Source organism: Salvelinus fontinalis, chromosome 1, assembly GCF_029448725.1.
Source record: "Salvelinus fontinalis isolate EN_2023a chromosome 1, ASM2944872v1, whole genome shotgun sequence".
Taxonomy (NCBI): Eukaryota; Metazoa; Chordata; class Actinopteri; order Salmoniformes; family Salmonidae; genus Salvelinus; species Salvelinus fontinalis.
Window position 1 is genome coordinate 24,710,662 of NC_074665.1, and position 12,101 is coordinate 24,722,762.

A 12,101-nucleotide genomic window follows, 5' to 3' on the forward strand; every position below is an offset into this window, starting at 1 on the left:
ATTCAGGCTGTAACACAACAATAATTTCTTAAGGCACGCTATATGCCTCAACACAATTCTATCTCGGAGATCTACGGACAGTTCATAGTATAGTTATTGCTCTGACATGCACTTTCAACTGTGGGACCTTATATAGACAGGTGTTTTTCTTTCCAAATCAGGTCCAAACATTTTAATTGGCCACAGGTGACGTGGAATCCAATCAAGTTGTCGTGACAACTTGATGACCAAAGGAAATTAGATGCGCCCGAGCTCAATTTGGAGTGTCATAGTGAAGCGGTGTCAATAGTTATGTAAATTATATATTTCTACATTTCATTTTTAATACATATAAAAAAAAAGTGTAAACATGTTTTCACTTTGTCATTATGGGGTAATGTGTGTAGATGGATGAGAAAAAAAACGATTTAATACATTTGAATGCAGGCTTTAACACAACAAAATGTGGAATACGTCAAGGGGTATGAATTCTTTCTGAAGGCACTGTAGCTAGCTACCTCTATTTAGTAATTCAACATGAGTAGCTAAAACGTTGCTAAATGCTTAGGTATCTAGCTTGCTCTGATTAGCTTAGCATGTTGCTGCTAGCTTGCGTGTGTGTGTGTGTTTGTGTGTGTGTGTGTGCGCGGGCGTGCTCGAGTGCGAGTGACAGTGTGTGCATGCCTGCGCGTGTGTTCACATGTGAGGAACATAGCAGGAACCTATAAAAACATTAATAATCTGTTGTAGCTCAACAGATTTTATTCTGGATCCCCATTAGCTGAGGCCAAGGCCGCAGCTACTCTTCCTGGGGTCCAATCACAATTACATAATACATAACACAACACATTATTACACACTACTCTACCATAACATATATACAATACAAAATCAATAATACAGCTAAATAACAATATGTGTTAGTGTTGGTGTTAGTGTTTGCAAATGCTGTGTGTGTGTGCGCCTCTGTGTGTGTGCCTCTTCACAGTCTGCGCTGTTCCATAAGCTGTAGTTTTAGCTGTTTTTTAAATCAGATTTTACTGCTTGAGTGAGTTACATGATGATGAATAGAGTTCCACGTAGTCACGGCTCAATGCAGTACTGTGGCTTTCCCGTAGTCTGTTCTGGACCTGGGGACTGTGAAGAAACCTTTGGTGGCATGTCTTGTGGGGTATTTATGGGTGTCTGAGCTGTGCGCTAGTTGCTTAAACAGACAGCTCGGTAATTCCTAAATGTCAATTCCTCTCACAAAGAAAAGCCCTTAGCCAGGAGAGATTGACATGCATATCATCAATGCTGGCTCTCCGTGTACATCTAAGGACCAGCCGTGCTGCTCTGTTCTGGGACAATTGTAATCCCCTGGCACTTGACCATATAACTGGGAGGTAGTCCAGGTGTGATAAAACTAGGGCCAGTAGGACTTGTTTTGTTGATAGCGATGTCAAGAAAGCAGAGCAGCATTTTATTACAGACAGACCTCTCCCCCATTTTAGCTACCGTTGCATCAATTTGTTTTGACCATGACAGTTTACAATCTAGGGTAACACGAAGCAGTTTAATCTCCTCAACTTGCTCAAATACAATGCTTTTTGTTTTTGAAATACTTAGGACCAGCGTATTTCTTGCCACTCGTTCTGAAACTGACTGCAGCTCTTTGTTAAGTGTTGCAGTGATTTCACTTGCTGTGGTAGCTAATGTGTAACGTGTTGTGTCATCAACATACATAGACACACAGGTTTTACTCAGTGCCAGTGGCAGGTCATTTCTGGATTAGTCACCCAATGAGCACCACTGTGTATGTGCATTCAAACCCGCATCCCTGCATCCCCAAGTAAATAACACACTCACGCCAACCGTTCAACATTCTAAAGCAAGAAGCTAGCTTGTCACTCCAGTTACTTCTCTGACTGTCCTGCAAAACCAGGAGACATTGGTATTTGGGTCGTTCCATGACACCAACCATCTCAGATTGTTCTGAAATCGTTTCGGCAGATAGAAACATATAAGATCAGTATTCCTACAACATTATTTTGTTTAAATATACTTTGATCGCTGAGAAATTAAGCTAATTGATTGCACCCGAATTGGCCATTTTAATTTATAGAATCTAATTAATTCATAAGATTTAGTTGTAATCTATCTCTCACACCAGAGTACCGTGAGGGAAGGAACTTGTGGTCCATTGAGAGTTGATGGCATTAACAACACATGAATATGGATGGACATTTACCACAACGCATGCTAGAAAAAGAAAGACTTCTCTGCTACTGGTAAAACACTGTGATACTGCATATTCATTGTTTACTGGCATTTAAATGTTTTACATTATAGTCATTTAACAGGCACTCTTATCCAGAACGACTTACAGGAGCAAAAAATTCATAAAAGTAATTATGGATGTGGGTACATAGACCCACGAGCCACTGCGGCCCCTCATGATGAGATCCGTTTTTTTGTGGCCCCCACCCCCATCAAAGTTGCCCATCCCTGGTTCAGACAGATTAATGACTATATCTACCTAAGGCTGTCTGAAATTACATGGCCGCCACTGAGTGATGCATTGAGTGATGCGTCCGAGTGATGTATTCACCTACACAGCTGGCCACTCTGATACAGTAGGAAGCCTTTTAACTTGGCAAACAAAACCTCTGTCTCTATTGATCAAAAGAAGGAAAAAACTGAGCTGTATTGAACTGAAACCAGCTTCACACAGAATCACACTGAGTTAGAGGACAATGCAAGGCTAACAGCACATCAAAGACTGGACAGAGATAAATCATGCCAGAGAGAGAAAGAGAAAGAAAGAGAGAGAGAGAGAGACAGACAGAGACAGACAGACAGACAGAGAGAGAGCGAGCGAGCGAGCGAGCGAGAGATATCACCCACTCAATGTCCTGAATCACTGCTATGATGCGCTCTGGACTAGGATTATGCTCAATCCCACAAACAGGAAGTGTGTGCATGTGATGTGTGTTTGCATGAGCATATGAATGTGTGAGTATGGGCCAAGGAGCTATAGCTCTAATCTGGCAGCTCATTGGCCAACAACACACCCTCCATCAGAGGGCATTATGGGATAGCTGGGCCTGAGGATGCCTCCATCCTATGATGTCATTATCAAGTATCTCTGCCAATTATACAAGATTATGCTGCAACAGGCTCACCAAAAAAAGGTACATCAATGTTGCCTGTACTCCGATTCAGTAATATCAAGTATAGTATAGTTCAGTAGAGTAATGTACAGCAATACAGTAGAGTACAGTAGGTTACAGTACAATACAATATAGTACATTACACTGCACTTTACTCTACTGTGTTCTACTGTACTGTACTGAACTATACTCTACTATACTGTCACTATACTGTACAGTACTGTACTCTGCTGTGCTCTACTGTTCTGTACTATGCTGTGCTCTACTCTACTGTACTGTGCTGTCAGAACATGTGAAACATAGACGATTATGTTTGTGCCAAATCGAGGCTGATCACTGACAACTATGAGACAGCCTATAGGGAGGTCAGAGACCTGACCATGTGGTGCCAGGACAACAACCTCTCCCTCAACGTGATCAAGACAAAGGAGATGATTGTGGACTACAGGAAAAGGAGGACCGAGCACACCCCCATTCTCATCGACTGGGTTGTAGTGGAGCAGGTTGAGAGCTTCAAGTTCCTTGGCATCCACATCACCAACAAACTAACATGGTCCAAGCACACCAAGACAGTCGTGAAGAGGGCACGACAAAACCTATTCCCCCTCAGGAGACTGAAAAGATTTGGCATGGGTCCTCAGATCCTCACAAGGTTTTACAGCTTCACCATCGAGAGCATCCTGACGGTTTGCATCACTGCCTTGTATGGTAACTGCTCGGCCTCCGACATCAAGGCACTACAGAGGGTAGTGCGTACGGCCCAGTACATCACCGGGACCAAGCTTCCTGCCATCCAGGACCTCTATACCAGGCTGTGTCAGAGGAAGGCCCTAAAATTGTCAAAGACTCCAGCCACCCTAATCATAGACTGTTCTCTCTGCTACCGCACGGCAAGTGGTACCGGAGCGCCAAGTCTAGTTCCAAGAGGCTTCTAAAACTGCTTTGTCATTATTTAAATGTAACCTTTATTTAACTAGGCAAGTCAGATAATAAGAACACATTCTTATTTTCAATGACAGCCTAGGAACAGGGGGTTAACTGCCTTGTTCAGGGGAAGAACAACAGATTTTTACATTGTCAGCTCAGTGATTCAATCTTGCAACCTTTCGGTTACAAGTCCAACGCTCTAACCACTAGGCTACCTGCCACCCCACAGAAATGAATGGGTGAGACTACCAGATTAGTGTATAAAATTGAGTTCAGGCGCATGGCCATTCATCAGATGGACACACTTCCTCTCCCAGACCCCCACAAGCATATTTGTTTGAACACACACCTCACTCCACTTCTTGGCTTCCATGGCAACCCACACGGGAACCTTTCCCCAATATAATCTTTCCCCCACGGGAACCACACCTATTTGCATTCTCACAAACAATTGCAACATTGTTTCAATAATATATAGAACTTTTCTCGCAGCTCTGGTATATTAAGCTTTTTTGAGGCCTTGCTCACAATTCATTCTGTGGCAGCACAATGACCAAACAATATACTTTATGTGAGGCTCATGAACATATCTTTGATCATGACACTGGTGACGAGGAGAGAGTCCTTGTTAAACTTTGACACAAAGTAGTCTGTGATAAATAGCACAATATGAGTATTTGTTATAGTCAAAATAATCCATGCATTATGCTTTTTTTTACTCAACAACAAGTTGTATGAGCTCAGGTCAATGAGGCCTACAGGCCATAAATAGCAGATAGAAGTTCAAAACTTGTAATGTTCACAATAACTTAATAACTTCTTATGGCTGCAGGGGCAGTATTGAGTAGCTTGTATAAAAGGTGCCCATTTCAAACGGCCTCGTACTCAATTCTTGCTCGTACAATATGCATATTATTATTACTATTGGATAGAAAACACTCTCAAGTTTCTAAAACCGTTTGAATTATATCTGTGAGTAAAACAGAACTCATTTTGCAGCAAACTTCCTGTCACGTTCCTGACCTGTTTTCTGTTAGTTTTTGTATGTGTTAGTTGGTCAGGACGTGAGTTTGGGTGGGCAGTCTATGTTTTCTGTTTCTATGTTGGTTAAAACCTGTTGAGGCTAGGGGGTGCTGTTGTCACTATTTATGTAAATCGTGTAATTTTTGAAACGGCTTCCTACTAAATTCTTGATCGTACAATATGCATATTATTATTATTATTGGATAGAAAACAGTCTCTAGTTTCTATAGCCGTTGAAATTTTGTCTCTGAGTGGAACAGAACTCATTCTACAGCAATTTCCCTGACATGGAGTCAGATTTCACACATTTTGGCCCCTGATCTGGAGTCAGTTAAAAGGCCACTGTTATTGCTATGAGTATACAGACACTGCTTACGTCTTCCCCTGGATGCCTTTACGTGATGACGATTTGAATGGTATCGATTGCCCAATCACAGCCACTATAAAACAAAAACACGTGTAGGTAGGAACTCTTTTCCAGGTGCGTCAGGCGCGCGGAGGACACCGACCTGCACTTTTTCCAAGCACTAGTGAAGCCAGTTATATTTCTCCGGTCATGTTTCTACTCGTTATAGGAGTTAAAAACATCATAAGGTAGTTAATTTAAACCGTTTTATAGCAATTTATTTCCGTTTAGTGCGATTTTGGGACATTTATTTCTGAGACACTGTGAATCTCTGGGCACGGTTCCAGTTCATGCCGAACGCAATGGGCATTTCTACATGGCAAGAGGACAGCTTTCGACCAAAAGACGATTAGACCCAAGAAAGGATTCTTTGCCCAAGATTTTGATGGAAGAACAGCTCAAAGTAGGAACAATGTATTATGATAAATCGTGTTTCTGTCGAGAAATGTTAATCGCTTAGGACGCCATCTTGTTTGACGTAGCTTCGCTTGGCGCAAACTGTATTGAAAAGTAAGGATAATTTAAAAAATGTAAATCAGCGATTGTATTAAGAATTAAATTGTCTATCAATCGCTGTCCACCCTATATTTTTTAGTCACGTTTATGAGTATTTATGTATACGACTAGATCACTGTCTAATATGGCGCACGACATTGTCTGACCAGCTGGGCAACTTTTGTCATTGTCTAACCATGATTTTGGTGGCTAAATATGCACATTTTCGAAACAAACTGTATATGTATGTTGTAATGTGATGTTACAGGAGTGTCATCTGAAGAATTCTGAGAAGGTTAGTGAAAAAATTAATATATTTTGGCGATGTTTACGTTATCGCTCTCTTTGGCTAGAATCAATGCTCTGGTAACGTTTGCATATGTGGTATGCTAATATAACGATTTATTGTGTTTTCGCTGTAAGACACTTAGAAAATCTGAAATATTGTCTGTATTCACAGGATCTGTGTCTTTCGATTAGTGTATGCTGTGTATTTTTACGAAATGTTTGATGATTAGTAATTGGGTAAACACGTTGCTCTATATATTTATTCTAGTCCATTTGTGACGGTGGGTGCAATTGTAAACTATGACATCTACCTGAAATATGCACATTTTTCTAACAAAACCTATCCTATACCATAAATATGTTATCAGACTGTCATCTGATTAGTTTTTTTCTTGGTTAGTGGCTATCAATATCTTAGTTTAGCCGAATTGGTGATAGCTACTGGTGTTGGTGGACAAATAAAAGATGGTGGATTATGCTAATGTGTTTAGCTAATAGATTTATATCTTTACATATTGTGTCTTCCCTGTAAAACATTTTAAAAATCGGACATGTTGGCTGGATTCACACGATCTGTGTCTTTCATTAGCTGTATTGGACTTTAATGTGTGAAAGTTAAATATTTAAAAAAAATATTTCTTTTGAATTTCGCGGCTCTGCCTTTTCAGTGGAATGTGGGGGGGGGGGGGGGGCCGCTAGCGGCACCCCAGTCCTAGACAGGTTAATGGGTACCTAATATGGCTCTCAATTAGAGGCAGGTGTTTTTCATTTCCTCTGATTGAGAGTCATATTAAGGTAGGTGTTTTCACACTGTTTGTTGTGGGTGGTTGTCTCCTGTGTCAGTGTTTGTATGTTATGCCACACGGGACTGTTCTCGGTTTGTTTGTACGTTCGTTCTTTTATGTAGTCAGTTTTCCTGTTCATGCGTTCTTCACGTTATATGTAAGTTCGTGTCCAGGTCTGTCTACATCGTTTATTTGTTTTGTAGTTAATCAAGTATAGTTCGTTTTGTGTCTTGTTTAAATAAATAATATGTCAAGTTACAACGCTGCGTCTTGGTTCAATCCATGCTCCTCATCTTCGGATGAAGAGGAGGAGGAGAACCGTTACACTTCCTGTCAGAAAGTGAAAAATCTGAACTCGAGGCTCTGTTCCAGGGCCTCCCTAATTGTTTGCTTGAATTCTATTAGTATACATGCACTTCATACGCCTTCCACTAGATGTCAATAGGCTGTGAGAGGTGAAATGGGGTCTCTAGCTCTTTCTATGGTCAAAAGAGACAGCTTGGAATGACAGGACCCCAATTTCCTCTGTTCAGGAAGACGCGGAAAGGACTTCCGCATTGGCTTCTGAAAAGCTTTTGTTATAGATGGCAAATATCTCCGGCTTTGATTTTATTTGATAAATGTGACAATATCATCGTAAAGTATGTTTTTTCAATATAGTTTAATCAGATTATAGAATTTTTTTCAGGAGTTTTGCCGTGTTCCGTTCTTTGCGTTTGTTGACGATGGAGAGCTTCGCGCCACTTGGCAAGTTTTGCTTGCTCATTCGAGAGGGAAAAATGACATTCTAAATCCAAACAATGATTGTTCTGGACAAAGGACCACTTGTACAACATTCTGATGGAAGATCAGCAAAAGTAGGACCCATTTATGATGTTATTTCCTTTCTGTCGAAAATGTGTCGTTGTGTTTTCCGCTTTGATTTTGGGCGCTCTCTCGCAATAACGTATGCTGGATGTCGTACTGAAGTTATTTTTAGAATTCTAACACAGCGATTGCATTAAGAACTAAGCTATCTTTAATTTTCTGTCCAACATGTATTTTTTAGTAAAGTTTATGAATAGTTATTTGATTAGATTAGTTGCCTCTCCAAGATTTCTCCGGACATTTTATTGCATTTTGCCTACGTATTCACATTGTATAACCACGATTTGTGCCGCTAAATATGCAAATTTTCGAGCAAACAGTATATGTATTGTGTAATATGATGTTATAGGACTGTCATCTGATGAATTTTGAGAAGGTTAGTGAAAAAATGTATATCTTTTGCTGGTTTATTCGTTATCGCTATTGTTGGCTTGAATCAATGCGGTTGTGTAGTTGGCTATTGTAGTAAGCTAATATAATGCTATATTGTGTTTTCGCTGTAAAACACTTAAAGAATCAGAAATATTGGCTGGATTCACAAGATGTTTGTCTTTCATTTGCTGTACAACATGTATTTTTCATAAATGTTTTATGATGAGTATTTAGGTATTTCAATTTGGTCTCTGTAATTGTTCTAGCTGCTTTGGTGCTATTTCCGATTGTAGCTGCAATGTAAAACTATGATTTATACCTCAAATATGCAAATTTTTCGAACAAAACATAGATTTATTGTATAACATGTTATAAGACTGTCATCTGATGAAGTTGTTTCTTGGTTAGTTGGTTGGTTCTTGGTTAGTTTGGTTGGTTTTGTGCATGCTACCTGTGCTGTGAAAAATGTCTGTGCTTTTTTTGTATTTGGTGGTGAGCTAACATAAATATACGTGGTGTTTTCGCTGTAAAACATTTAAAAAATCGGACATGTTGGCTGGATTCACAAGATGTTTATCTTTCATTTGCTGTATTGGACTTGTTAATGTGTGAAAGTTAAATATTTCTAAAAAAGATATTTTGTATTTCGCGCCCTGCACTTGGCCTGGCTGTTGTCATAAGTGTACCGACGTCAGGCTTGCAGCCCGAAGAAGTTTTAAGTTGATAAAAAGATCGAACACAACATTAGGTGATAATATATGTGTTATTATGGATTTTTAATCAGCTATAATGGGACGGTCATTTTGGACCGGAACACAGAACTAATTAACATGAAACGAACACAACAGGAGGGTTAAAGGGTGTGTAGTCCTAGGCCTATGTTGAGTCATGGGTGCATTTGCATATATTAACTTTTATTCCTCTAATTACGCATGTGGAACTGCATGAAAATTATTTTTATTTTTGTTTCAAACCAATTGGAAATGTTTATCCCAATGTCACACATTGACTCCATTAATCATAGAAAGACCCTTTTGCGTGTGTGCGTGCATGTGCCTACCATTCTCATGTAAAGGAAAATTACAATGTTGAATTTGCCACACATTGCCAAACGGATGTCTGCAAAACACAATCATTTGTCTATAGCTTACTTTAGTTTATGCAGAGTCGGAGTAGTTTGTATAGGTAGGCAACTGAAAGAAACTATGGAATATACTAAACTCAGCAAAGAAATGAACGTCCTCTCACTGTCAACTGCGTTTATTTTCAGCAAACTTAAAAATTATTTGTAAATATTTGTATAACAAGATTCAAAAACTGAGACATAAACTGAACAAGTTCCACATACAGTACATGTGACTAACAGAAATTGAATAATGTGTCCCTGAACAAAGGGGGGGGTCAAATTCAAAAGTAACAGTCAGGATCTGGTGTGGCCACTAGCTGCATTAAGTCCTACAGTGCATCTCAACCTCATGGACTGCACCAGATTTGCCAGTTCTTGCTATGAGATGTTACCCCACTCTTCCACCAAGGCCCCTGCAATTTCCCGGACATTTCTCGGGGAATGGCCCTAGCCCTCACCCTCCGATCCAACAGGTCCCAGACATGCTCAATGGGATTGAGATCCGGGCTCTTTGCTGGCCATGGCAGAACACTGACATTCCTGTCTTGTAGGAAATCACGCACAGAACGAGCAGTATGGTTGGTGGCATTGCTATGCTGGAGAGTCATGTCAACATGAGCCTGCAGGAAGGGTACCACATGAGGGGGAGGGATGTCTTCCCTGTAACGCATAGCGTTGAGATTGCCTGCAATGGCAACAAGCTCAGTCCGATGATGCTGTGACACACCGCCCCAGACCATGATGGACCCCACCTCCAAATCGATCCCGCTCCAGAGTACAGACCTCGGTGTAACGCTCATTCCTTCAATGATAAACGCAAATCAGACCATCACCCCTGATGAGACAAAACCGCAACTCGTCAGTGAAGAGCACTTTTGCCAGTCCTTTCTGGTCCAGCGATAGTGGGTTTGTGCCCATAGGCGACGTTGTTGTGCCTATAGGCGACATGGTTGTGATGTCTGGTGAGGACCTGCCTTACAACAGGCCTACAAGCCCCCAGTCCAGCCTCTCTCAGCCTATTGCAGACAGTCTGAGCACTGATGGAGTCCGTTCTGTCTCCCGGTAGCTCTGTCTTAGGCGTCTCACAGTATGGACATTGCAATTTATTGTCCTGGCCACATCTGCAGTCCTCATGCCTCCTTGCAGCATGCCTAAGGCACTTTCACGCAGATGAGCAGGGACCCTGGGCAGCTTTCTTTTGGTGTTTTTCAGAGTCAGCAGAAAGGCCTCTTTAGTGTTCTAAGTTTTCATAACTGTGACCTTAATTGCCTACCATCTGTAAACTGTTTGTGTTTTAAGACCGTTACACAGGTGCATGTTCATGAATTGTTTATGGTTCATTGAACAAGCATGGGAAACCGTGTTTAAACCCTTTACAATAAAGATCTCTGAAGTTATTTGTATTTTTTCGAATTATCTTTGAAAGACAGAGTCCTGAAAAAGAGACGTTTCTTTTTTGCTGAGTTTACATCCAGGAGAGGGCAACGATGAGCATGTAGTTTATCGTTCACAATGAAGCCTGCTGCTTGAAAAATGTATCCACTGGACACTGATGCCAGTTCAAGGTCTAGTTGTAATTTACATTTGATTGAGTTTTCAACTATCTGAATTTAACATGAAATCAACATTCATTTGAAGCATGTTATTGGATTTAGGCTAAAAGTTGGGTGAAAAAAAGACACAAAAATCACCACAATTCCTTTAACATTGATGACTTTGCGAATTCAATTAGTTTTCCACGTTGATAAAACGTCATCCCATTACCTTTTGGGGTGAAATATAATATTTGTTGAAATACAGTTTATGCACAGTGGGATTTCTCTTCGCTCTTTTCCCCATCTCGCTACATTGTTCAATTACTATTTCTCTATAGCTTTATCTCTCTCTCTCTTTCTTTCTCTCTCTCTCTCGCTCTCTCTCTCTCTCACACACACACTCACCCCTCTACATCCTCCTTTCCGCGCTCTCTCTTCTACATCGCCAGCCTCGTTGCAGACCGTGTCCTGCGAAAACTGGCACAGAACTGACGCATCCATGGAGCGCTCCGTCCTATCACAACATTCACGACGCACAGCAACACTTCCGTGCGAAGTAATATAGAAGACAACATCGCAACCGACTCAAGATAGAATACCAACATCGTCTTTCACGCGTCGACAACCCACCTCTTCCATTGTGTAACTTTCCGAACCCCTCTTCCTCCCCGCGTCCTTCGACTCCTCCGCGTTCCCTGTCCGGGTTCCCAGAAACTCTGTCCCCGTGAAAACGTCTCCATGGATGGGATAGCCTTTGGCATGATGCCCGGGACCGTCCGGGTGCGGAGTAAGCCGCTTCAAGGGATGCTGAACCAGCGGAAGACCAAAGCTCAGCGGAAAAAGCGAAAGGAGTTGTTCGGTGGGCAGATGTTCTTCATGGGGGTACTGCTCGCTCTTGTAAAGGGGCTCTCGTGTTTGGTCGAGAAAGCAGGTGAGATGCTTGTTGTCTGAATGTCTTGTTGAACAGTTGCCTATTTGCGTGAATTTGCGAGAGGTATGTTTTTTTCAGTTTCACTATTTTGTGAGGCTCCTACGAAGGGACATAAAGCGATGTTGTTCACTAATATCCATATAGGCTATGGTGTTTTTGAGTGCGTTTCCTCTCAGTGGGTTTGCGCTTCATTATCTGAGTTTGACCTTTACGTT

General features: G+C 41.2%; 2 protein-coding genes across 2 annotated transcripts in view; one reads left to right on the forward strand and one right to left on the reverse strand.

Annotated features, from left to right (window-relative positions):
• The window catches only part of LOC129850799 (coiled-coil domain-containing protein 85A-like), an 88,307-nt gene extending 76,851 nt beyond the window's left edge, over positions 1 to 11,456 (reverse strand). The window contains exon 1 of the mRNA XM_055917089.1: positions 11,361 to 11,456. Within this exon, the coding sequence (XP_055773064.1) occupies positions 11,361 to 11,456 (96 nt within the window). The remainder of the gene's footprint in view (positions 1 to 11,360) is intronic.
• A 237-nt stretch (positions 11,457 to 11,693) lies between these two features.
• LOC129850698 (sodium/potassium/calcium exchanger 3-like) overlaps positions 11,694 to 12,101 on the forward strand; it is a 149,458-nt gene continuing 149,050 nt past the window's right edge. The window contains exon 1 of the mRNA XM_055916990.1: positions 11,694 to 11,886. Within this exon, the coding sequence (XP_055772965.1) occupies positions 11,694 to 11,886 (193 nt within the window). The remainder of the gene's footprint in view (positions 11,887 to 12,101) is intronic.